The sequence below is a fragment of the Phyllobates terribilis genome, unplaced genomic scaffold, assembly GCF_046119375.1.
Source record: "Phyllobates terribilis strain yellow unplaced genomic scaffold, ASM4611937v1 Scaffold_46__1_contigs__length_10046794, whole genome shotgun sequence".
Classification (NCBI taxonomy): Eukaryota; Metazoa; Chordata; class Amphibia; order Anura; family Dendrobatidae; genus Phyllobates; species Phyllobates terribilis.
The window spans coordinates 5,214,716-5,241,785 of NW_027362806.1; the positions used below are offsets into that span (position 1 = coordinate 5,214,716).

The 27,070-nt window shown below is 43.8% G+C and overlaps 1 protein-coding gene across 1 annotated transcript; it reads left to right on the forward strand.

The window, feature by feature from the left end:
* Positions 1 to 1,017: 1,017 nt before the first annotated feature.
* LOC141191458 (uncharacterized) lies at positions 1,018 to 24,535 on the forward strand. The gene is made up of 7 exons (XM_073661350.1): positions 1,018 to 1,078; positions 14,552 to 14,716; positions 14,846 to 15,025; positions 15,109 to 15,232; positions 15,316 to 15,413; positions 15,602 to 15,692; positions 22,737 to 24,535. Exons 2-7 carry the CDS (start codon positions 14,624 to 14,626, stop codon positions 23,615 to 23,617), a joined length of 1,467 nt encoding a protein of 488 aa, XP_073517451.1. The 5' UTR covers positions 1,018 to 1,078; positions 14,552 to 14,623; the 3' UTR covers positions 23,618 to 24,535.
* The last annotated feature ends 2,535 nt before the right edge of the window (positions 24,536 to 27,070 follow it).

A 27,070-nucleotide genomic window follows, 5' to 3' on the forward strand; every position in this document is an offset into this window, starting at 1 on the left:
TCATTGTTGTTTTACAAAGAAATGTCAGCTTATATTTTATTGGATACAAATTGCTTTTGCTGTGGCGCATATACAGTATATATATTCCCAAGAATATCCCAAGAATCTGTGACTTCTCTGCATTTAGTGGTCACTACTCACCTGGGTGGTCATATGTAGGAATCTCCTCCTTACACCGCTCATCACCCCTCACATATGTCTCTGTAGTATTAATATGGGTCAGATCTTCACCCTGAAACAAATATTATAAAAGTCACAGACAGATGGAGAAGTCACATCTATGATCAGCTCTAATCCTGCCATCTCCACCGGTCTCATTACACAAGTATAAAACATATACAACCCTTGGTCCATGCCTCAGAGACTGCAAGCTGTTATTAAAGCCAGAGGTGGTGCAACAAAATACTAGTGATGTATTGGAGTGTTCTTTTGTGTGTTTGTTTTTCATGATTCCATAATTTTTTCCTCAGAATTGAGTGATTCCATAATTTTTTCCCTCTGCTTGGTCTGAAAAAAATTACCCTTACTGAGTACCACATTTTTAATCTTGATTTCTTTTAGTGTTTCTTAAAGCCCTAAAGTTGCCATTTGAAATGACTTTAGTTTTGTGCCATGTCTGTGATCGGCTTTTTTTCAACAACATTAAACAACGGAATGAACATCCTCCGAGCCCAGTGATTCCATAATTTTTGCCAGGGGTTGTAGTACTGGTGGAAAAAACAAGACTGAGCACAAGACCTTCAAAGCCATCTACACATCATAGTGGAGATCTCATGACACCTTCTCTCCATCTACCTGATGATCCTGAGGAACATTGGGATCTTGTTTACAGTCATGTCAGCGCTCACTAGAGGTCTTCACTACTGTGTAATCCTGGTTATGGAGAGACACACTATCTAATCTATCTCTATAGCCAATAGACAACTTCATCCAGCACCATGACAACCAGCACAGCAGAGTCCTGCATCCACTGAGGCCCCTGATCATGTGACCCCTGACTCCTCCCCTCCTGTGACCTCATCACAGCTCCTGTGTGCACACAATAGCCATATATGTGGTGGCGGCTCTGCAGGTGGAGGTATGTGGAGACCCCATTACTGGGCGCAGGGGGCATTAACCCCTTCAGCACGGAGACTCTTTGGGGGTCTTGTGTTGCCCCTTTATAAGAATCATAAGGTTTCTGTTCTGTTTCCTGTAATAGATACATACGACCCAACTATGGAGACAGGAAGGGAGGAAACGTATTGTTCTCATAGAACAGGACCCCCCACAGTGTAATGCCCCCATTGTGCCCCTTATGCAGGATGTATGATGCCCCCACACAGTGTAATGCCCCCATTATGCCCCTTATGCAGTATGTATGATGCCCCCACACAGTGTAATGCCCCCATTATGCCCCTTATACAGTATGTATGATGCCCCCACACAATGTAATGTCCCCATTATGTCCCTTATGCAGAATGTATGATGCCCCCACAGTGTAATGCCCCCATTATGCCCCTTATGCAGGATTTATGATGCCCCCACACAGTGTAATGCCCCCATTATACCCCTTATGCAGTATGTATGATGCCCCCACACAGTGTAATGCCCCCATTATGCCCCTTATGCAGGGTGTATGATGCCCCCACACAGTGTAATGCCCCCATTATACCCCTTATGCAGTATGTATGATGCCCCCCCACAGTGTAATTCCCCCATTATGTCCCTTATGTAGTATGTATGATGCCCCCACACAGTGTAATGCCCCCATTATGCCCCTTATGCAGGGTGTATGATGCCCCCACACAGTGTAATGCCCCCATTATGCCTCTTATACAGGATGTATGATGCCCCCACACAGTGTAATGCCCCCATTATGCCCCTTATGCAGTATGTATGATGCCCTCACACAGTGTAATGCCCCCATTATACCCCTTATGCAGGATGTATAATGCCCCCACACAGTGTAATGCCCCCATTATGCCCCTGTAATCATGTGACCGGATACAACACATAGACAAACACCAGGCTGAAGTAACCAATATAATTATTTATGTCCCTGATATGGGGGACTTGTGATAATTATAGCAACAAAATGCAGAACAGGGAGATTACAAGGTGAAATCTACAATATGAGATACTGTATACAATGAATTCTCCGGCTCACTCTAACTGTAATCGCAGCCTATCTACTGACAAGGATGATGGTCCGGACACATATAGGCCATTATGCTCTCTGGCGTGGAACACGTAACTACAGGCATGCGCAGTCTAGGGTACGAGTGGTGCAGCGTTAATCCGTTTACCGGCGTTTCAGTGTGAAGCGCGGCACTTCCGGGCATGCACACTAGGGGATGGACATTATCGGACCTTTAGCTCATGAGAAGTAGCGCAGTACATTATTGTAGACAGACTCCATTCTATATATCCTATGACAATTCACCTTTAGGAATGGGAATGGGTCTCCTAGTCTGGGGAGGGGTTTGGATGAAGTGAGATATTTATACATGGACACCTGGCTATTAGGCACACTATGCTGAACATCATGGATTATCATCCCTGTTTCAAGCCTCCTGATGAAGCTGTTGGGGATACGCATTGAGGCAGATTATTGAACCATTCTCTGATGAGTACCAAACCCTTTCTTTTATATATGCCTTGAGACATATCTGGTTCTATTTAATGTATCAGTGTACTTTTTAATATATATATCAGAATTAACTAGGGTTTCTGAGGGACACCCACCGGTGAGTGGCGGCACCATTGGCATTTCTCGGGGTGCCAACATCCGTGACTAGGCAGTATCAGCTTTGTTTAGGTACAGGATTGAGGAAAAGTAGTGACTGTATCAATTTTTCAGCAGCATGATTGTTTAGATCTGTTTATATACTTCTATGACAAGCCATTCAGCTTGTAATTTTGCTAGTTTTAAGTGTCACCATTTCCGGTGACTACCTCTTGAAGCTCATCAAGAGAATGCCAAGAGTGTGCAAAGCAGTCATCAAAGCAAAAGGTGGCTACTTTGAAGAACCTAGAATATAAGACTTATTTTCAGTTGTTTCATTCTTTTTTGTTAAGTATATAATTCCACATGTGGTAATTCATAGTTTTGATGCCTTCAGTGTGAATGTACAATTTTCAGTCACGAAAATACAGAAAAATCTTTAAATGAGAAGGTGTGTCCAAACTTTTGGTCTGTACTGTATATATCATTCATTTCCTAAGATCCACAAAAACATATTTCCACCACCACTCAGACCAATATTAGCGGGCATAGGTTCTATGGGAGAGAGACTGGGTGCATGGATAGATTTCTATCTACAACCACTAATGCAAGATATCCCCTCCCCAGCTACATTAGGGACTCTAAATTTTTGGCTACTGTATATGAAGATTTTTCTATAGCAAGAAAATTATCACCGGCTATCATGCGATGTTATAGCTCTATATCCATCCATACCACACAGTGTAGCATTAACTAGCCTGAGCTATCACTTGGATACCAATGCTACGCATACAGTAGGAATTAAAGATTTCATTATCATGTCAGTTAAATTTCTTCTGGATGATAATTATTTCTGCTTTGACAATCAGTTTTTTTTTTTTACAAAGGAGGGGAGTAAGTATGGGTAGCAAATTTTCACCGTCATTGGCTAATGTAATAATATCCAAATGGGAGGAGCAACACATTTACAATGAGAGCAATATTTACAGCCCCAAAATCATATGGTACGGTCGATTTATCGACTACCTCCTCCTCATGTGGGGAGGCACACAGGAGGAGGCGTTGAAATTTGCAGAAAATCTCAACAATGATTTCAATTTGAGATTCCCACATTAGTTTGATCCTAGAGAAATACATTATTTGGATCTTAAATTGAACGGTGATAAATATCTCAATACAGTAAAAATAATACCCTATAGAAAAGAGACTGCCAGTAATAGTATTCTGCAGGCCAATTCTTGCCACCCCCTGCATATCAAGCGCAATATTCCATATGGGGAATTAATTAGGGCGAAACAAAATTGTACGGATAATATTGCTTTTGATATGGAGGCCAGAGAAGTTTGTGACAGATTGGCAAAAAGAGGTTATCCTGATTGGAATCTTAAAAAAGCATACAAAATGGTATTGAGCCTAGAGCGTAAGGATCTTCTCAAAAATAAGGGACGAAAAAAATATTTGGGATGTGAAACTTCCAGTGTAACATTCTCTACAACTTATAGTCCGCCGTATAACAAAGTGGTGTCCATTATAGAGAAATACTAATGTTACACCAGGATATGGGGCTTAATAAAATTCTTACCAATGATATTTGATTTGTGGCTAAGAAAGCACCCACGCTGGGTACCATCCTGTCCCCCGGTCTTTTCCTGAAAAGTGAAAAGCATACTCTGAATCTACTACCTGGTTAAACCTTAGTGTTTTTTTCAAATGCGGAGCAAACCGCTGTAAAACCAGGGCTGTGGAGTCGGTAAACCAAACCTCCGACTCCTCAATTTGCATGTCTCCGACTCCCTCATACCCGCTCATGTTTAAGTGATAAATTTACTGTAGCACAGATTAATCTCAGCTAAAAGTCTAGAACCTTTGATCAGGAATAGGATAGACATTTATAGGACATTTCATTTCTTTCCCAAATGCTTATGAAAAAAATTCCCCACAAACTGCATTGAACTACTGCATTGAACTACTACTACGGTCCATTTTATACCGACTCCGACTCCACCAAAATGGGCTCCGACTCCACGACTCCGACTCCACAGCCCTGTGTAAAATGCAGTGAAAAGGATTTTTATCTCACTGCATAATAATCGTATGTACAAAATACATGACTTTATTAATTGCAGCACACCCTTGGTTATATACCTTGTTGAATGTATTACATGTAACATCCAATACATTGGTTGTACTACCGTCCCTTTAAAACTTCGGATTAGAAGACATACCTGATGCGGTTAATCCTTTGGCCACAAATATTTCAGCAGTGTCGAAACTTCCAAATGTTCCATAAAGGGGAAGATTCAGCACTGAAATTTCAAGGCATAGAAAAAGTATATAGACCTATCCAAGGAGGGAGACCATAGACGCAAACTGATAAATAGGGATCATATTGCATTTTTATGTTAGAAACCCGAGTACCCTTTAGATAGGATCTAATACTACAATATTAAAGACAGTTTTGTTTACAGCTTGGACATGGTATATCTCTAGTATTTATATTTATTCTATATTTGTATCACAAATATTTTTATTTTTTCTACATATCAATGATATTAATTTTAGAGGATAATAATATATGTGTGTCACTAACGTTTTTATTTAACTTTTGTCTATGCCAATCATACTGACCTCCGAGACTAGTGAGCACATGATAACTTTTCTTTAATTACAACCTACCTTTATATGCTCACTAGTAGTGTTGAGCGAACATGCTCGACACTGCTCCGTACTCGCCCGAGCATCACGCTACTCGGGATGTTCGGCGAGCACCGAGCACTTCCGGGTTACTCGGGCGGGAGCTCGGGTCTCTGCCCTGCATGTTTGGCGCTCTTTACAGAGCCAATGAACATGCAGGGACTGCCAGCCAGTCACTGTAATGCCGCAGTCATGTTGGTTGTGGGCATTACATTGATTGGCTGGCCGCACAGCGACACCTCGAGTATTTAAAACCGGGTGCCGCCATCTTGGACACGAACGGCTGGGATCAGACAGTGTAGGGACAGCGCTGCTGATTTAGGGAGAGATATATACTGCGAAATAGTTAGTGTAGGGTCTGTAAAGGCTGCCAGATCAAACAAACAGTCCTTCTCAGGACTAATATCCATCCCAGATATCAGGCAGGCAGGCAGGCTGTATAGGAGACGCAGTGGTTATACCAGCAAACGCTGTATTACAGTCCTGTGTGCTCCTGTTGCTGAAATTGCTGGACTTAACTCCAGGTCTCGGGGGCCAGGAAAAATCCATTTTTTTTCATCTAAGTCCTCTTTTTTTTTTCCTCCTTCACACTGTACAAATACCCGTCTTATTAACCTTTTGGTGTCCCCCCCCCCCCCCCAAAAAAAAAAATAAAATAAAAAAAGTGTGTCTCTGATTTTTCAGGCACAAATATATCTGTTGAAAATAGTCTGGTGTTGGCCAGAGAAACAGAAGTGTGGTTTTGCAGTTGCACGGTTCAAACCTCTGCATTATCCACTTTTGGGCCATTTGTATCTAAAAAAGAAACAGTTTGAGTGTGTCGCTCACTGTTCAACCGCAAATATATATATTTAAAAAAGTCTGGTATACACCAGTAAATTATAACTGTGGCTTTGCTGTTCCACGGTAAAAAATCTCTATTATCCTGCTTTTGGCATTTTTTGCCGTAAAAAAAACTAATAGTGTCTCCCTGATTTTTCAGACACAAATATATCTGTTGAAAATAGTCTGGTGTAGGCCAGAGAAACAGAAGTGTGGTTTTGCAGTTCCACGGTTCAAACCTCTGTATTATCCACTTTTGGGCCATTTGTATCTAAAAAAAAACAGTTTGAGTGTGTCGCTCACTGTTCAACCGCAAATATATATATTTAAAAAAGTCTGGTATACACCAGTAAATTATAACTGTGGTTTTGCTGTTCCACGGTAAAAAAATCTCTATTATCCTGCTTTTGGCATTTTATGCCGTAAAAAAAAAACTAATAGTGTCTCCCTGATTTTTCAGATTGTTTAAAAGAGTCGGGTGTAGGCTAGAGAAATAGAACTGTGGTTTTCCTCTTCCACGGTTCTAATCTACTTTTTATTACCCTTTTTCCATTGATAGTGCGAGTGTAAGCTATTTTACTTCCTTTACAATGGGCAAGGCACGTGGCAAGGGACGTGGAACTGGACGTTCTGGTGATGGTGCGTGCAGAGGATGGGGCTGTGGCCAAGGTGAAAATGTGCCACAACCAACAGCCACATCTTCTCGCTCCCACTTCTTGACCAAATTACTAGGGAAGCACAGAACAACACCAGTATTGCGAACTGATCAGTGTGAACAGGTTATTAATTGGATAGCAGATAATACTTCCAGTTACCTGGGCACCACCACCTTCGGTCTGTCTTCCACACGGTCAACTCTTAGTAGCCGTGAGTATCAACCGCATACTCCTCCTCACCGTGATGCTCCTTCCTCCCACCATGCCGAGTGTCATCACACAGCAACTGATCCCACACTTGGACACTCTGAAGAGCTGTTCACTGGTCCATTTCCAGATTTGTGCCACTTGCCTGCTCCGCTTGAAGTGGTGGAAGAGGAGATCCCATGTAGTGATGCCCAAATATTTGAACAGCCACGGCCACAGGAAGTCGACGCTGGCAATTTGTCACAAGAGGTGGACGATGACGAGACACAATTGCCAGGAAGTGAGGAGGAGGATCGTGGTGCGCAAGTGGAAAAGGAGGAGGTGGTGGATGATCTAGTAACTGACCCAACGTGTCAGGAGGACACGCAGAGCGAGGCCAGCAGCACACAGGGTGATGGAGCCAGAGTACCCCAACAGGCAGGAAGAAGCAGTGTGGTGGCCGCACACAGAAGGCAGGCAACAGTTCCCCGTAACAACAACACGATGGACGTTGCCAGTACAACCTGTAGGTCTTCCAGAGTCTGGAATTTTTTTAAAGACTCTGCTGATAACCCCAAAAAGGCCATTTGTACCACCTGGCAGGCCAGCATCAGCAGGGGTGACAAAACTACAAGCTTGACCACCACCAGCATGATCAGGCACATGGCAGCAAAGCACCTGACTATGTGGAGCGAACCCCAGGGTCCACGACCAGTGTCAGCGGGTGTCACCACTGCTTCTTCCGCTGTTGTGCGTGCAATAGAACCCCCTGTTGTGTGTGCAAGGCAATCCCCTGTCCATACTGCATGCAAAGATGCCCCCTCCTCTCAGTCTTCACTTGTTATGGCAGTTTCTCAAGAAACAGCATCAACGTCCACGTCCACGTCCCACCGCAGCATTCAATTGTCCATATCCCAGACCTTTGAACGAAAGCGGAAATTCGCAGCTAACGCCCCACAGGCCAGAGTCCTAAATTCGCACATTTCACGACTGCTTGCGTTGGAAATGCTGCCTTTTAGGCTGGTGGAGACGGAATCCTTCCGCAACCTTATGGCGGTGGCCGTCCCTCGGTACTCGGTCCCCAGCCGACACTATATTGCCCGGTGTGCCATCCCTTCACTACACAAGCACGTGTCCCAAAACATCTGCCGTGCCCTCAACAACGCAGTTACTGGGAGAGTCCACCTGACAACGGACACGTGGACAAGTGCTTGTGGCCAGGGACGGTACATCTCCCTGACGGCACACTGGGTAAACATAGTGGAAGCCGGGACCCAGTCGGACCTTGGGACAGAACACATCCTCCCTACACCGAGGATTGCGGGCCCTATGTCAGTCAGAGTTGCCCCCACAGTGTACAGCTCCTGCGCATCATCCTCCTCCTCCTCCTCATGTTTAGCCTCCATCTCAGATATCACCACATCAGTTACAAGCTGGAAGCACTGCAGTACTGCCTCCGCCAAGCGGCAACAGGCTGTGCTGAAACTCATAAGCTTAGGTGAGAAACCTCACACTGCTTGTGAGTTGTGGACAGCTGTGAAAGAGCAGGCAGATCTGTGGCTGACACCGCTGAACCTACATCCAGGCATGCTCGTGTGTGACAATGGCCGTAACCTGGTGGCGGCTCTGAGGCGAGGCGAGATCACACACGTACCATGCCTGGCTCATGTGCTCAACCTCGTGGTTCAGCGGTTTTTTAAATCGTACCCCGAGTTGCCAGATCTGCTCATCAAAGTACGCCGCCTGTCAGCTCATTTTCGCAAGTCGGCTACAGCTTCCGCCGCCCTTGCTGTGTTGCAGCAGCGTTTGCAGCTTCCGTCGCACCGACTGGTGTGTGATGTCCCCACACGTTGGAACTCTACCCTCCACATGTTGCAAAGGATTTGTGAGCAGAAGAGAGCAGTTGTGGAGTACCAGCTGCAACAAGGCCGTCGATATTCAGGTCAGACTCCACACATAAGACCTCAGGAGTGGACCTGGATGTCTGACTTATGTACCATCTTGACAAACTTTGAGGAGTCCACCAAGATGGTGAGTGGCGATGACGCCATCATTAGCGTCAGCATTCCACTTGTCTGTCTTGTGCAACGCTCTCTGCAGAGAATTAAAGAGAAGGCATTGCAGCCAGAGTGTGATGGGATGGATCAAGAAGCCATATCGGTCGAACTTTCACTCTCTTATTCCTGAGGTGGAGAGGTCTATAAAAATGGGGTAGTACCAGAAGGCCCCTGCTGCAGAACTGTTAAAAAAATTCCCATCTGAACACGCTAGCGGCAGAGGTCACAGTTCGTTGCCCAACCAAGGCGTACAAGCGAGAGAGAGGCAACTCCAATCCAGCAGAGGCAGGGGAACACTGTCAATGTTCTGGAACAGTTTTCTCAGACCCTCCCTTCGGACAGACCCTGAGGCGCGGGGTACTCTCACAAGGAGTGGAAAGTTTCAAAAGATGGTGAGGGAGTACCTTGCCGACCGTACCAGCGTCCCCTGTGATTCATCTGTGCCTTTTAATTATTGGGTATCCAAGCAGGACACTTGGAATGAACTCGCTCTGTATAGCTTGGAGGTCCTGGCCTGCCCTGCCGCTAGCGTGTTATCGGAGCGTGTTTTTAGTGCCTCTGGGGGAATTATAACTGATAAGTGAACTCGCCTGTCAACTGATAATGCTGACAAGCTGACCCTTATCAAAATGAACAAGGGCTGGATTGGGCCAGACTTCTCATCACCACCAAATGACAGCAGAGTAACATAAAGTCAAATCCACTGTGTTATTTCGGGAGGTGTATTCACATGCACCGCTTCATACCCACACATGGGTATACGCTTCCTCATTTCGGCTGTTTTATGTTCTTCTCCTTATCCTCAGCCTCCACCACCACTATACCACCAGGGTGACCGTGGTCTGTGTTGCCATTAGTGAAAATTCCTCCGTCTTCATTTTTGTCTTCTTTTGCTTGGAAGGCATAAGCAAAGACTGTGGGAGACCCACTCCCCAATAATGGGAATAATATTCTCGAGATGCTGTACTGTATGGCTCTTGTAAGGGGCATTAAAACCGTCTTGTTAAGCTACTGTGACCTCCACCACTTTTTCGAGGGGCATTAAAACCGTCTTATTAAGCTACTGTGACCTCCACGTCTCTTCCGAGGGGCATTAAAACCGTCTTGTTAAGCTACTGTGACCTCCACTACTTTTCCAAGGGGCATTAAAACCGTCTTGTTAAGCTACTGGGACCTCCACGTCTCTTCTGAGGGGCATTAAAAGCGCCTTGTTAAACCACTCTGAACTCCACGGCTCTTCCAAGGGGCATTGAAATGTTGTTTTTAATTACCTCTAACCTCCACGACTCTTCGAACGGGCATTGCATTTCCTCCTAATTTTTGGCAGCTTTTGCTTGGAAGGCATAAGCAAAGACTATGGGGGACCCACTCCCCAATAATGGGAATAATGTTTGTAATATGCTGTACTGCATGGCTCTTGTAAGGGGCATTGCAAGTTCGTCCGTCCTAATTTTTGGCAGCTTTTGCTTGGAAGGCTTAAGCAAAGACTATGGGAGACCCACTCCCCAATAATGGGAATAATGTTTTTAAGATGCTGTACTGTATGGCTCTTGTAAGGGGCATTAAAACCGTCTTGTTAAGCTACTGCGACCTCCACCACTTTTCCGAGGGGCATTAAAACCGTCTTGTTAAGCTACTGTGACCTCCACGTCTCTTTCGAGGGGCATTAAAACCGTCTTGTTAAGCTACTGCGACCTCCACCACTTTTCCAAGGGGCATTAAAACCATCTTGTTAAGCTACTGTGACCTCCACCACTTTTCCAAGGGGCATTAAAACCATTTTGTTAAGCTACTGTGACCTCCACGTCTCTTCCGAGGGGCATTAAAACCGTCTTGTTAGGCTACTGTGACCTCCACATCTCTTCCGAGGGGCATTAAAACCATCTTGTTAAGCTACTGTGACCTCCATGTCTCTTCAAATGGGCATTAAAAGCATCTTCTTAAGCCACTCTGAACTCCACAGCTCTTCCAAAGGGCATTGAAATGTTGTTTTTAATTACCTCTAACCTCCACGACTCTTCCAACGGGCATTGCATTTCCTCCTAATTTTAGTCAGCTTTTGCTTTTCAATGCAAAGGCGAAAACTAAGGGAGACCCACTCCCCAATAATGGGTAGAAGGTTTTTAGTATGCTGTAATCCACGTCTGTTTCAAGGGGCATTGCAGTTCCTCATAATTTTTGGAAAGCCTTCCATTCATTGCTTAGGCCAACAGTGTACAGGAGACCCAGTTGCTATAAATGGAAAAAACAGTTTAGTTAAGGCCCTCTGACCTCCATGTCATTTCCAAGGGGCATTTGAGTGCCTCGAAATTTTTGGTAGGCATTGCACTCACTGTATGCCCTATAACTGTGTAGCCGAACCGCTCCTTTTGTTACAGAAACATATCCTACAAGACATATGTGGTTGACTGGCCTGATATTGATGTGAATGGTCCCTGTTCCTCCTGCTCTTTCTCCTTTGCCACCACCTCATCCATCATTTATCACCTGAAGCTTTGTTTTAACGGGAGTCATAGAACTGGGATAGTAGCAGGAAAACATCTAGCAATCCTCGGAGGAGGTAGGATATGCGCCAAAACGCTGACCACCTCAGGCCTAGCCGCTACTACATACATGCGCTTGCATTCCAAGAAAACAAAGCAGATGCTAACTTCTATCATCATCATCATGCTTCTCACCATGGCACTCTCAACTCCCCTGATGGAGAAGCCAGGGCCCACCGGAGGAGTCTGGTTCTCTGGTGGGCTCATCCAATGCTGCCCTATAGCAGGCCAGGCTAAGAAAAGTGTGTGGGGGGAAGTTGACAGGAGAAATAGGGGCGGCTGGGGACCTTTTATGGACACCCGGCTGCCCCCAGGCGGCTGGGGACCGTGTGTGGACACCCGGACGAGGGGCGGCTGGGGACCGAGTATGGACACCCGGGCCCCCCCTGGTGGCTGGGGACTGAGTGTGGACATCCGGCCGCCGGGCGGCTGGAGACTGAGTATGGATACCAGGCCGCCAACGCAGCCATGACTTGGTGGCCAGATTCCGCCTCCACATGCCTAAAAGGCCTAATTTCAAGTGCAAGCATGCAGTATGGGGGTGGGTGGGTGGCAGGCTGCATACTTGCGCTTGCATTGCAAGGAATGGGAGAGGTACAATTGAACACTGTCCTGGGACAAGGACTTGAACGGGGATAGTTGCAAGTCTGCAACGACAGGTGAAGGGTGGGAGGCATCTTCGCATGTACCATGAACAGGGGTTTGGCATGCACACACTACAGCGGAATAGGCTGTCCTTCCCACTAAATGCCCTGGGGAGGGCACAGGTAATGTTTTGGTATGCGCGCTTAATCTTATGTATAAGGCACACCGGGACAAATAGGGGCGGCTGGGGACTGAGTATGGATACCTCGTTGCCGAAGCAGCCATGAGGTAGTGGCCAGCTTCGACCTCCTCCAAACTAAAAGGCCCCATTTCAAGTGCAAGCAAGCAGTATGGTATAACAGCCTGGGGGTGGGTGGGTGGCAGGCTGCACACTTACGCTTGCATTCCAAGAAAACAAAGCAGATGCTAACTTCTATCATCATCATCATGCTGGTTCTCTGGTGGGCTCGTCCAATGCTGCCCTAAAGCAGGCAAGGGTAAGAAAAGTGTGTGGGAAGGTGACAGGAGAAATAGGGGTGGCTGGGGATCGAGCATGGACACCCGGCCGCCGGGCGGCTGGGAACTGAGTATGGATACCTCGCTGCCGAAGCAGCCATGAGGTAGTGACCAGCCTCGGCCTCCTTCAAACTAAAAGGCCCCATTTCAAGTGCAAGCTAGCAGCATAGTATTTCAGCCTGCGGGTGGGTGGGTGGTTGGCTGCATATTTGCGCTTGCATTGCAAGGAATGGGGGAGGTACAATTGAACACTGCCCTGGGACAAGGACTTGCACGGGGATAGTTGCAAGTCTGCATCTTCTGATGCGGCAAGGATGACTTCTGATGGGCACACTTTTAGGCAGTGACCTGGGTTTCAGAGATGCTTCCAGGGGTCTTCCCCATGCTGTTCCCATGTCTTTTCAGCACTGTATGCATGTGTCACATAGCACATGGCCATATGAGGTTGTAAAATGTTAAAATGACATTTCCCTGTGAATGCATTTGTAACGGTTGAAAGCAATACAAAAGTGCAAAAACACATAAAAAATGCTACTTGTCAACATAGCCCAAGGTGTGGAGGAGTATTTTTTTGGGGTTATTTATTTTACCTTATACACAAGTCTTTACTCTGGAAAGGAACTTCCTTAACATATTTCACAGGAAAGCAGTTTCAGTTTCGTTTTTGAACATTTTATTGTGAGCCCTTAAAAGTGGCTTAATACCTCTGACCATGTTGTTGATAGCAGTGACCTGGGGGTCAGAAATGCTTCCTGGGGCGATCCGCATGCTGTCCCCATGTAATTTGAGCACTGTCACTATCGTTTTGGGCACTTGTTAGGCTTTTAAAAGACTGCCGGGGGTGCCGCCGCAAAAATGCTCGGGTCTCCCATAGACTAACATTGGGCTCGTTGCTCGGGTCGAGCACCCGAGTATCACGGCGAGCTCGGCCCGAGCTTCGAGCACCCGAGCATTTTAGTGCTCGCTCAACACTACTCACTAGTCCACAGTTCAAACAGACCATGATTAAGTCTGCACGTCGAAACACGCAGGTCGAGACAGCTGTGATCCTTCTGTGCACTAAGACTTATTATGGTGCTAGCAACATATTTTAATGGCTCAATAAAAGCTATGTTTTACTCAAGTTTATAGCCTCATACGCCGGATCATTCCTGCTATTTCTGATTTTAATATCTGCTTTTTTATGGAGTTTTTCTTGTCATATAGGAAATCCTAAGGCCAGAAATAAACCCCATAAAACACTGTACATGGAGACTTTGGTATCAAATAACTCCTATCTTGGTGTTCTTCCAAACAAGCTTTTATAAATGCCTCAAACTTTTGTGTGTCAATCAGACCTGAGATCTAACGTTATAGAAGTTGACAGTCTGGTGAAGACGGGAAACATATAGTGATGTAGTCAGTGGCCGACTCTGGCCAAATACGTTTATAGAGCCGTAGTTGAAGATGAAGATTTCGTCCTCAACATGAAGTAGTTATTTCTCATGTCACGTGTAATGAATATCTCCTGCAGTATCGCTAATGCCGATTCCAGTGTCGGTAAATTAGATAAGAATTAAAAATAAGGAAGATGAGTCTATGAGAAAGGTATTCACCTGCAGATTCTGTGGAAGAAACTGCTTGTTGTCTGTGGCCTAAAATATATAGGTTTTATTAGTAGATGTAAAGAAGAAAACTAGATACTGTAAAACATAAATCTCCTCAAATGTTTCCCTTATTATCTCCAGTAATTGTATTATTACACAGGATATTTATGACGTTACATCAGTTCAACTTCTCATTCAGGTCTCTACAATATCGGATCCTCTCAGTGAATATCTTCTATGTAAGAGAATTTTCCTGATTTACCCATCAAAGATGAATATGGACAGAGACAAAATGGCGGAGCAGATATTACACCTCACCCTATTACACCTCACCCTAGAGATCCTCTTCTGGTTTACTGGAGAGGTGAGAGATTCTGATGATGTCACATTACATCATTCTTATCTATAGGAATAACAGATGGACAGAACTGGAGAGGTGAGGACTCTGGAAATGTCTATAGTGAGATGTATTAATGTGTCTCTCTATAACCAGGATTACATAGTAGTGAAGAAGACCTCTAGTGAGCGCTGTCAGGACTTTTTGTCTGAGGGATGGGAAAGAACCCTGAGCCCAATCACGGAGCTTTCACCTCACCCCCTGATGCATGAGGACATCAATGACCAGAAGATCCTAGATCTCACCTACAAGATGATTGAGCTGCTGACTGGAGAGGTGACACTGCTAGGAATGCTGGGACATTTTACAGTAAAGCTATGAAGGGATCGGAGGGATAACTCTATCATTGTATGTGTCAGGTTCCTATAAGGTGTCAGGACGTCACCGTCTATTTCTCCATGGAGGAGTGGGAGTATTTAAAAGGACACAAAGATCTGTACAATGACATCATGATGGAGGTTCCCCAGCCCCTCACATCACCAGGTAATAGACAGGACTGAATACACACGGCCTATAATTATCCATATTTAAAGAATGAATTCAGTCCCTGTATGTGTTTTCTCCAGATCTATCCAGTAAGAGGACAACACCAGAGAGATGTCCACGTCCTCTTTTACAACAGGACTGTAAACAAGAAGATCCCAATATTCCTCAGGATCATCAGGTAGATGGAGAGAAGGTTTCATGAGATCTCCCCTATGATGTGTATACGGCTGTGAAGGTCTTGTGTTCGTTCTTGGTTTATCCACCAGTATTATATGGTTTATACTTGTGTAATGCGAACGGTGGATTAGAGCTGATCATAGGTGTGACTTCTCCATCTGTCTGTGACTTGTACAATATTTGTTTCAGGGTGAAGATCTGACCCATATTAATACTACAGAAACATATGTGAGGGGTGATGAGCGGTGTAAAGAGGAGATCCCTACAGATAGCAGTCCAGGTGAGTAGTAACCACTAAATGCAGAGAAGTCACAGATTCTTCTCAGTCACAGGCTCATTTACCGGTCATGTAGTCAGGCCATATCACAATCGTGTGATCACCATTTTGCATCTAGACCAATACATTGTCCTCCACCAAAAACTGTTCAAATGACTTTGGGCATTGAAACCCCTTTTCTATAGAACTTACAACCTGGAAGATCCACCTACCAACTGAAATGAGAAGATCCTGACTCTTATCTGCCCAGATCTGTAAATTACCAATCCAAATGACAGCATATGTAGAAAGTGCTAACAAGTTAGAAAATCACTTGAAGATATATATTATGATGTGCCTGTGAGAGAAAGCGGAGTGTAATGATGCTGTTGGCTTCCTAGAATCCTGATATCTTATTGGATGAATCTACCTTCTCTCCCTTCTGTGCCGCTGAATGTGCTCATATGGTCCCTACAAGACCAGGTCCAGTCTTTGTAACCAAACCTTGCTTTTGCGATTGACAACTTTAAACATGCAGTGAGGGCCAAGTGTGAATTTCTGTACAATAACAACAGAGTTTCCCTTTATCCTGACTTTTCAATTTAATTTTAAACCAAATAACTTCAAATAGAATCGCGATGAAGTATACAAAAAACATTACACCTGTACCATAATATATCTCTAAACTGTGCATGGCTGATGGCTGTAATATACATTTATTCATGCCTGTAGGAGATAATTTAGCATGAGTTGAGCCCTGGTTTCATGGATTCACTCCACGTCATAAATTATATTATCGATCCTAAAGAATTCAGATACAATCTATCCTGAAATGGGGAGCACTAATACTTTCTCTACTCTTCTGGTCAGGACTCATAGTAGCTCCAATGGTCCACCATAAATAAGTGCAACTCTGGTTTAGTGTTGGAGTTTTCCCCCCTAAACATACGTTCTTGTTGGGGATGTAACTGTTATGTTCTGCTACCAAAGCTAAGGAAAGAGAGGAGATCTGTCCCTACTATAGGACTCAGCTGAATCCCTACGATGTAACAGGGAACCTGATCCTGCGATCAGACCTGCTAAAGTCCTAATCTAGTCTGTACGGAGACCTATAGATGTGGGGAGGGAATCCCTACAAGTACTAAGGACTGGGAGGAATATGGGACACCTCCTAACAGAAATAGTAGCAGACAGACGAACAAACAAAATAGATAGAACATAGAGGTCCGTAGACCAAGCAAACTAACAGAGCTAGATACAGAGCACAGGCTAGCTAGAAAGTAGATATACAATGAAGTCCAGCAAAGCCAGAAGGGCGGAGCAGGATTAAATAGGTCAACAAGGTCATGTGACCAGCAAAGGAAAAAAAACCTAACAGCAAGGTTCTAACAGTACCCCCCCTTCTAAGAGGATCCTCCGGATCCCCTAGGACCAGGCTTATCAGGAAATCTCCTGTGAAACGCTCTGATAAGTCTGGACGCGGAAACATCATCTGACCTCACCCAAGAGTTATCCTCGGGTCCGAAACCTTTCCAGGCCACAAGATACTGCAAACTACCTCTATACCGTCTAGAGTCAAGGATGCGAGAAATTTCATATTCCCCGTCCTCCACCACCGGAGGAACAGAGGCAGAGGCGTCACCATCCGACACAACAGCTTTTTTTAACAGAGAGACATGAAAGACCGGATTAATTCTCCAGGAGGTAGGAACCTCCAACCTAACAGCAGATTGGTTGACAACCTGAAGCACCTTAAAGGGCCCTACAAACTTGGGACCCAATTTCTTAGAAGGAATCCTCAACCGCAGATTCCTAGAGGACAACCAAACCATGTCACCAACAGCGAACAAAACCTCCTGTCGTTTCCTATCAAAGTAGTCTTTAGATTTTCTGTTGGCCTCCTGAAGATTACCACGCACATCCGTCCAAACTCTTTCCAAATCACCGGAAAAATTCTCCTCCTCAGGCACGGCAGATCCCAACTTGGAGAACGACCCAAACGACGGATGTCTCCCAGAACAACAAAAAAAAGGCGAACAACCAGCAGAAGAAGATGTATGATTGTTCAGAGCAAATTCGGCAAGTGGCAGAAACTCAGACCACCCCTCTTGATTGTCTGCCACAAAACAACGCAAGAACTGCTCAACATCCTGGTTTTTCCTTTCTGTCTGGCCATTAGATTCAGGATGATATCCGGACGAAAACGACAAATGAATTCCCAACCTGTCACAAAAGGCACGCCAAAAACGAGCCACGAACTGAGGACCCCTATCAGAAACAATGTCAGTAGGAACGCCATGAAGTCTGACAATTTCCTTGACAAAGGCCTTAGCGAGAGTTTTAGCGCAGGGCAGTTTGACGAAGGGAACCAAGTGACACATCTTGCTAAAACGGTCCACGACCACCCAGATGACAGTAAAACCCTCAGAGGGGGGAAGGTCAGTTATAAAGTCCATAGCCAAATGTGTCCAAGGAGCACTGGGGACCTCCAAAGGACAAAGTAACCCCGCAGCAGGAGTATGTGAGGACTTAGATCTAGCACATATAGTACATTGGCGCACCCACTTAATGACTTCCTTCTGCCATCCAGGCCACCAAAAACTGCGACCCACCAGTCTCTTGGTCTCAGAGATTCCGGGATGACCTGCCAACCGAGATTCGTGACACTCAACAAACAAATCTCTCCTAAAGGTCCCAGGCACAAACAACCTCCCATGAGGAGTGTTAGATGGGGCATTCTCCTGAGCTTTAAGAATCTCATCTTCCAAAACGGAGTCTAAAGCAGCTATCACAACACCTTCTTGTAAAATGTTTTCCTCTTTCTCAGCACCGACTATGGGAGAAAAACTGCGAGACAAGGCATCCGCCTTAACATTCTTAGTACCAGGGATGTAAGTAACGGAGAAATTAAACCGCGAGAAAAACAGTGCCCACCTAGCCTGACGGGCATTCAGGCGCTTGGCAGCATCAAGATATATCAGATTTTTATGATCCGTAAGAACCTGAACGGGAAATTCCGCACCTTCCAAGAAGTGGCGCCAGTGTTCAAATGCGAGTTTAATAGCCAATAATTCCCGATTACCAATATCGTAATTCAATTCAGTCTCCGAAAATTTTTTTGAAAAAAAGGCACAGGGATGTAATCCATCCCCGTTATCCTGAGACAATACTGCGCCAACCCCCACAGAGGAAGCATCAACCTCAACCAAAAACGGCCTAGTAACATCAGGCTGCATAAGGATGGGAGCAGAGGTGAACCTCTCCTTGAGATACACAAAAGCTTCAATGGCCTCAGAAGACCACTGAACCGCATCAGCACCTTTCCTGGTGAGATCAGTCAGAGGTTTGACAATACTAGAAAAATTTTTTATGAATTTTCTATAGTAATTGGCGAAACCCAAAAACCTCTGTATCGATTTCAAACCAATAGGCCTAGGCCATTCCTGCACAGCCTGAACCTTAACCGGATCCATCTCAAAACCTTTGCTGGAGATAATGTAGCCCAAAAAACTAATTCTCTGTACAGCGAACTCACATTTCTCCAGTTTAGCAAAAAGCGAATTGTCCATTAATAACTGTAATACCTCACGCACGCTCCGCCAATGAGACTCCAGATCTGGCGAATAAATCAAAATGTCATCCAAATACACAACCACATTTTTACCGATCAAAGGTCTAAGGATGTCATTAATCAGATTCTGAAAAAATGCAGGAGCATTAGTAAGACCAAAAGGCATAACCAGATTCTCAAAATGACCCACAGGAGTGTTAAAAGCAGTCTTCCATTCATCACCCTCCTTCATGCGCAACAGATTGTATGCCCCCTTAAGGTCAATTTTAGAGAACCACTTGGCCCCCAATAACTGGTTAAACAGATCAGGAATCAATGGCAGTGGGTAAGGATTGCGTACCGTAATTTTGTTAATCTCACGAAAATCCAGAGAAGGGCGTAAACCGCCGTCCTTTTTTTTTACAAAAAAAAATCCAACCGCCACAGGAGACTTAGAGGGCCTAATGTGACCGGCGGCCAAACTTGTCTGTATGTATTCCTCCAAAGCCTTCCTCTCAGGAATAGTAAGGTTAAATAAACGACTTTTAGGAAGAATCGCTCCAGGGACAAATTCAATAGAACAATCATAGTCTCTATGGGGAGGCAAAACCTGCGATTCTTTCTCAGAAAAAACTCTCCAAAAATCCTGAATAGGAACAGGCAATTCTCCCCTATCCAAAGCTGCAATACGCCCGTTACAACACTTGTCATAACATTTATGGCTCCAGGATTTAATTTCACTGGTAGACCAATCCAGTACAGGATTGTGAAATTTTAACCAGGGCAAACCCAATATTACTGGAGAAGGCAAGTTATTCAACACTACCAAATCCAATTTCTCATGGTGAACACCATTAATAGTGAGAGGAAATTCACTGACCTTGAGAGTAATATTCTTCAAAGGGGAGCCATCCACAGAAACCACAGCAATGGGGGATGATAAAGGTTCAGGTTTTAAATTGAGTTTTTCCACGAATCCCCCATCAATTACATTCAGTGTAGACCCGCAATCAACAAACACCCGAAATTCCATTAATTTTTCCTGAGCAATCGTGGAAGCAGCTAAAAATATACCCTTGGAATTTAAACAGGCAATACGGGCGTGACTGACCATTTTTTTTTCTTTCTTCATACGAAGCTCACAGCCTTTAATCAAATGACCAGATTTTCCGCAATAGAAACACAAGCCTTCCGAAAAACGACGGTCTTTTTCTTGAGAGCGAGGTGCCACTGATCCAATCTCCATCGGTTCACCACTGTTAGTACACACATTCTCATAACCAGAAACTGACATAGCAGAGGATTTGCTCTCATTAACCCTAGCACGCAGTCTTCTATCCACCCGTATAGCTAATTGCATAGCCTGTTGCAAATCCTCAGGTGTAGGATAAGCAATTAGCAGGTCTTTAACCCTTTCACTGAGCCCAGCAAGAAATAGACTTTTCAGAGCAGAATCGTTCCACCCTGTTTGAGTGGACCAACGACGAAAATGAGTACAATATTTTTCCACATTACCTGATCCTTGTTTTAAACGTCTCAACTCAGTCTCAGCTGATGCCACACGGTCAGGATCATCATATAATAGCCCCAAAGCAGAAAAAAAACTATCCACTGATCTGAAGCATGTATCACTAGGTTGCAAAGAAAAGGCCCACTCCTGAGGCTCTTTGCGCAAAAGTGACATTATGAACCCTACGCGCTGGGATTCATCCCCAGAGGACTTGGGTCTCAAACGAAAATACAATAAGCAAGCATTTTTAAATGAAAAAAATTCTCGATGTTCACCAAAAAATAAATCCGGCAAACATACCTTAGGCTCCAAGAAATATGCTCCAGGACAGTTACTCACGTGCTGACGGAGCTTGGCCACTTCCAGAGAGAGTCCCTGCAGGTGTTTAGCCAAATCCTGAACCGACACCATGATGGAACAAAAAAAAAAAAAAAAAAACCTTTCCTTAGAGAATTTGCAGGCTGGACTTACTGTTATGTTCTGCTACCAAAGCTAAGGAAAGAGAGGAGATCTGTCCCTACTATAGGACTCAGCTGAATCCCTACGATGTAACAGGGAACCTGATCCTGCGATCAGACCTGCTAAAGTCCTAATCTAGTCTGTACGGAGACCTATAGATGTGGGGAGGGAATCCCTACAAGTACTAAGGACTGGGAGGAATATGGGACACCTCCTAACAGAAATAGTAGCAGACAGACGAACAAACAAAATAGATAGAACATAGAGGTCCGTAGACCAAGCAAACTAACAGAGCTAGATACAGAGCACAGGCTAGCTAGAAAGTAGATATACAATGAAGTCCAGCAAAGCCAGAAGGGCGGAGCAGGATTAAATAGGTCAACAAGGTCATGTGACCAGCAAAGGAAAAAAAACCTAACAGCAAGGTTCTAACAGTAACGTGTTTTTGTTTTTTTTTAATTCTGTCTTTTTTTTACAGGTTCATTCTCCATGGTAGTTTGATTATGGTCGGATAGGCCTGCCTCACTTATGTGAGTTTGTAACTCCCTGGTAGTCTTTAAAAAAAAAGGTCTCCATTGTCTCTTCCAAATGCCCAAGATCTAAATTTAAGACACCTCAGCTCTGCACTATTATAAAAAGTTCTCATTAAATGTATATTTCTTCTTGAAACTCATCTGATAGAAAATATTGGCCCTTACTATAGTTCAAAATGCCAGGAGCTACCAAGAAACATACTCTATTTACCCCAGAAAGGTTTCACCACTAGTTACTCTTTTTTTTTTTTTTTCATTAGATGTGTTATTATCTATAGTCAAAGTTTTGCCCATCACCCTTTAACCCCTCTACATGGATCTGTACTTGCACAAAGACCCCTAGGCTTTGGCTACAGTGTAGCCTGCTGTTTTGTGAGATGACAAGAAGTCTAGTCAGGTGGCCGGATCAGAACCAGGAGGGCAGAGAAAATACAAAATCTGAAGACACAATAGGAGTCAGTAAACAGGCTGGGATCACAAGAAGAAACTAAGAAGAAAATACACAACACGGGAGCTGCACAGAGAGAACTTAACCAGCAGAGAGCAAGGCTGTATCTGGCAGCTTCCGGCATTATGCATGAGCTTTAGTAGGGTGTAGTGCTTTACATTTGAGTTAAGTAGGAAGTATATTTGATTTTGGAAGAGCGGATTTTGCTGGATTGGTTTCTTGAAGCCATGTTGCTTTTCAAGAGCCTTTGAGCCACTAATGATGTGGAAACCTCTGTTTTTCCATTGACAGATGATGGACCTGAGTGGGAGCTTGTGTTTTTGTGAGAGGACTAGAAATTTTTATTGGCATCATTTTCGCATATTTCATATTTGGGAGGCAGAATGAATAAACAGTTGAGCACCGCTGTTTGTTCATTCACAGTTTAGACTGTGAACTGTCATTGTCTAGGTGAATAATTCAATATTTTTACATAACTTGCCATTTGTACCAACAGTTTATGTAGAAATATTCAAAAATATAAATTTCAAGAATATTTTATTCAAATATAATATTTTTTTTTACTTAGATGACTGTACCAGGAGATCAGAGGGACAGCTGACATCTTCAATTTTCAAATCAGATGAGCTTGAGATCCCACAGGATACAATTGAAGGAAATGCCATTACTCCAGATATACCATCATCCCTTCACAGCAAAGATGTGTCATCTGATCCTTTGAAACAGGTCCTGTCTTCTGATTCATTACCGACTACTAAAAAAAATCAAAGTCACAAAATAAGCATTAAAAAACTAACTGCTCCTAAAGCTAAGAAGCCATTTTCATGTTCAGAGTATGGAAATAGTTTTCCCCTCAAAAACTTTTTTCTTAAACATCAAAGAATTCACACAGCAAAGAATAGATTTTCTTGTTCCAAGTGTATGAAATGTTTTAACAAGAAATCAGATCTTGTTAAGCACCAGAGAACTCACACAGGTGAGAAGCCTTTTTCTTGTTCAGAATGTGGGAAATGTTTTAACCAGAAATCACATCTTGTTACACATCAGAGAATTCAAACAGGGGAGAAGCCTTTTTACTGTTCAGAATGTGGGAAATGTTTTAACCAGAAATTGAATCTTGTTACACATAAGAGAACTCATACAGGGGAGAAGCCTTTTTCCTGTTCAGAATGTGGGAAATGTTTTAACAAGAAATCAAATCTTCTTAGTCACCAGAGAACTCACACAGGGAAGATGCCTTTTTCCTGTTCAGAATGTGGTAAATGTTTTAACAAGAAATCAAATCTTCTTAGTCACCAGAGAACTCACACAGGGGAGAAGCCTTTTTCCTCTTCAGAATGTGGGAAATGTTTTAACCAGAAATCAGATGTTGTTAGACATAAGAGAATTCACACCGGGGAGAAACCTTTTTCCTGTTCAGAATGTGGGAAATGTTTTAACCAGAAATAAGGTCTTGTTATTCATCAGAGAAGTCACACAGGGGAGCAGCCTTTTTCCTGTTCAGAATGTGGGAAATGTTTTAAACAGAAATCAGCTGTTGTTAGACATCAGAGAAGTCACACAGGGGAGAAGCCTTTTTCCTGTTCAGAATGTGGTAAATGTTTTAACCAGAAATCAGCTGCTGTTAGACATCAGAGAAGTCACACAGGGGAGAAGCCTTTTTTATATCCTAATTTGGAAAATGTTTTACTTGAAAAGACACACTTTTAGCAAGAAAAAATATTGCTAATAAGTGAGTGTGTCCTATAGACTGGGGGTAGCTTCATGTGACCGAGAACAATGAGACAGTGTCCTTACTGATCAGTGAGAGAACTGCTCTCTCCTCCAGCTCTGCACTTATCTAACTGATTGGTGCAGAGCAGGAGAAGAAGGTACCGGGACCTGTACAGAGGCTGCACGTCCTGACTGAGCAGCTGAAGAACCTTCCACCCGACTAGCTCAAGGACCTTTCAGATCATGTAACACTGTTTTACATATTTTTAAAAGTCGTTAGGTTCTTTTATGAACTGAACCATTTCTTAATGAGTTTGACCTCCTGAATTCAAATTGGACAATGAGTTTTCCTTTTACTGCTACATATAATTAATGATAAAAGTTTCAGTACCTTGAGACATTATTCTTTTTGTAAATATACAGATGCAGAATATTTTGTTATGACAATTTTCTGATATTTATTTAGAGAAAACTTAGCAACAATTCAAATAACTAAAACCTGTCTAAACACTATTGCAAATTATAAACAGTTACAGAAATTGCACTACAAAACTTGGTCCTCGTTCAGTGACAACTGTTTTTTGCTTGTTTCTTGTATTGCTGCATTGGATCATCTCTTAAAATTATGCAACAGTAATCTGCAAGCATTTATGGATTCCATTTTCCTTGATATATTTTCTCCATAGCTTCAATATCTTGGTTACATCATCACCATCTTCATCTCACTACTCCGCAGTTTGATGGAAGAAAGTCTAGAATGTAAGAAATTAATCGTTAAGGACATGTTACTGCCAAGATCCTTATATGTTTTGAGGAGAAATAACACCAACTCTGCTCTTGAGTTTCCCAAAAAGTTAGTTACCACAAATGAAAATGTAAACCATACAGCCTTTTCCTTGCCCTGCAACAAACGAAGAAGATGGCCAGTCCCTTTTATTGTAGCAATATTCTCTTGCGCGACTACCCCACTCACACAGTAAGTTGGTGTCCAGTGTATCCACCCTGGAGACCAAATAAGAGGGCAACAACCGTAACGACATGTGTGAACAAGCACATGTAGGAGCTCCTGCTGAGCATCTAGCTATTTATCCGATATTGGACCTGATGACCATCCTGAAAATTGTCATACATCTACCAGATAACTTTCTGAGTGTGGAGGTGCTTTGCTCCAGGGGAAAAAATGACCAAGAAAAGCCACAGAGACTGTGGGAGAAGCAGGCTCTCAGCTCCAAGATGACACCACAGTCATCACACTGGAGACAGATTGAGCAGGGAAGATTAGCAGGAGGGAAGTGGTGGCGAGGCTGGAACAGTTTGCCTACACAGAAAGGCAGGTCTCAGCAGGTGACAGTGGCCATCTTATAACAGCTACCTTGCACCTGTGCATGGGCTCCAGAGTGGAGGAGTTGGGTGAGCAGGAGATGGGAGAGGCAGCCACGTTGAAGGGGGCAAAAAGACTACAAAATTACATGTGGCACAATACTTACTGCCCCACTGCCTAATCTGCACCAATGGGACATACAGGTACCTGAGGAACCTACTTTAAAAGACGTTTTCATTGCAGTGGTACATTGTAAATTCTCTTTCTGCTTTGAATGTACATTTTGGTGGTCTTAACCCCTTTAAAGCCTGGGGTGTATTAGTACGCCCCAGGCTATCACCCCTGGTTCAGTGAGGGCTCTGGCGGTGAGCCCGGACTAAACCGAGCACATGTCTGCTGAGTATTACAGCTGACGTGTGCCCACAACAGCCGCGGGTGGAATCATGATCCAACCGCAGCTGTTAACCAGTTAAATGCCACTGTCAATCTATGACAGCGGCATTTAACAGCGCCGCACTGGAAGCGCGTCACTTACCCCGTCCATCGGTAACCCGTCATGTGATTGCGGGTCACTGATAGGTGGGCATGACAACCCTGGGTCTGCAGCAGACCCCAGTGGTTGTCATGTAATGATCGCTATGAGCGCCAGCTAGTGGTTGGCAGTCATAGCACAGGAGCATTTCTGCTACATAAAGGTGATCTGTTCATCACCTCTATGTAGCAGAGGCGATCGGACAGTTGCTGCTTCTAGTCTCTTATGGAGACTATAAAAGGAAGCAAAAAGTGTAAAAAAAATGTTTTTAAAAAAATTTAAAAAATATAAACGTTTAAATCACCCCCCTTTTGCCCCATTCAAAATAAAATAATAAAAAAAAACAACCCACATACACATATTTGGTATCGCCGCGTTCAGAATTGCCCGATCTATCAATATAAAAAAAAGAATTAATCCGAACAGTAAACGGCGTAACAAGAAAAAAATTCTAAATGCCAGAATTACGTTTTTTGGTTGCTGCAACATTGCAATAAAATGCAATAAGGGGCGATCAAAACATCAGATCTACCCCAAAATGGGGCCCCAGATTCCTAAAAATGGAGATGCTACGGGTCTCGGAAAATGGTGCCATTTTTTTTTTTTTTTACCAAACTTTGGATTTTTTTTCACCACTTAAATAAAAAAGAACCTATACATGTTTGGTATCTACAAACTCGTAATGAGCTGGAGAATAAGAATGATGGCATGTCAGTTTTAGCATTCAGTGAACGTGGTAAAAAAAAACAAAAAACATCTGTGGTATTGCAATTTTTTTGCAATTTCACCGCACTTGGAAAATAAGCCCTCACACGGCCATATTGACCAAAAAATAAAAACGCTATGGCTCTGGGAACAAGGAGAGCAAAAAACGAAAATGCAAAAACAGAAAATCCCAGGGTCTTTAAGGGGTTAAAGATGAGATAGCAGGTATATGACACAAACTGCAGAAAATAGAGCAGGGGCAGTGGAAGTCAGAGTCAGCACCATTGATGATCAGATAGCCGATACAAGCAATGAGAGCTGGCTTGCAGCACAGCAAATATCAGCACTGCTGGCAGAAACAGATGATCTTGAAAATAGGTCAAGGCTCAATGATATACCACTTATTGGTGTGCCTGGAAAAATAGAAGGCTCCTTTCCTACTGAATTCTTTGAAAACTGGCTGAAATTAATAATCAGGCTTGAAACCTTAACCCCCTATAAGCTGTAGAACAAGCTCATAGGATGCCTACCCATCCTCTTCCTCCTGGGCTTCCACAAAGACCTGTGCTGGCTAAAGTTTTACCGGGACAGAGATATTATCCTGCGACAGGCAAGGGATCACCCAGATGTA

Coding starts and splice junctions, on each gene's coding strand:
- LOC141191458 (XM_073661350.1), top strand. CDS start 14,624: ATGAATATGGACAGAGACAAAATGGCGGAGCAGATATTACACCTCACC. Junction 14,717..14,845: donor TCTTCTGGTTTACTGGAGAG/GTGAGAGATTCT, acceptor CTCTATAACCAG/GATTACATAGTAGTGAAGAA. Junction 15,233..15,315: donor CCAGCCCCTCACATCACCAG/GTAATAGACAGG, acceptor TGTTTTCTCCAG/ATCTATCCAGTAAGAGGACA.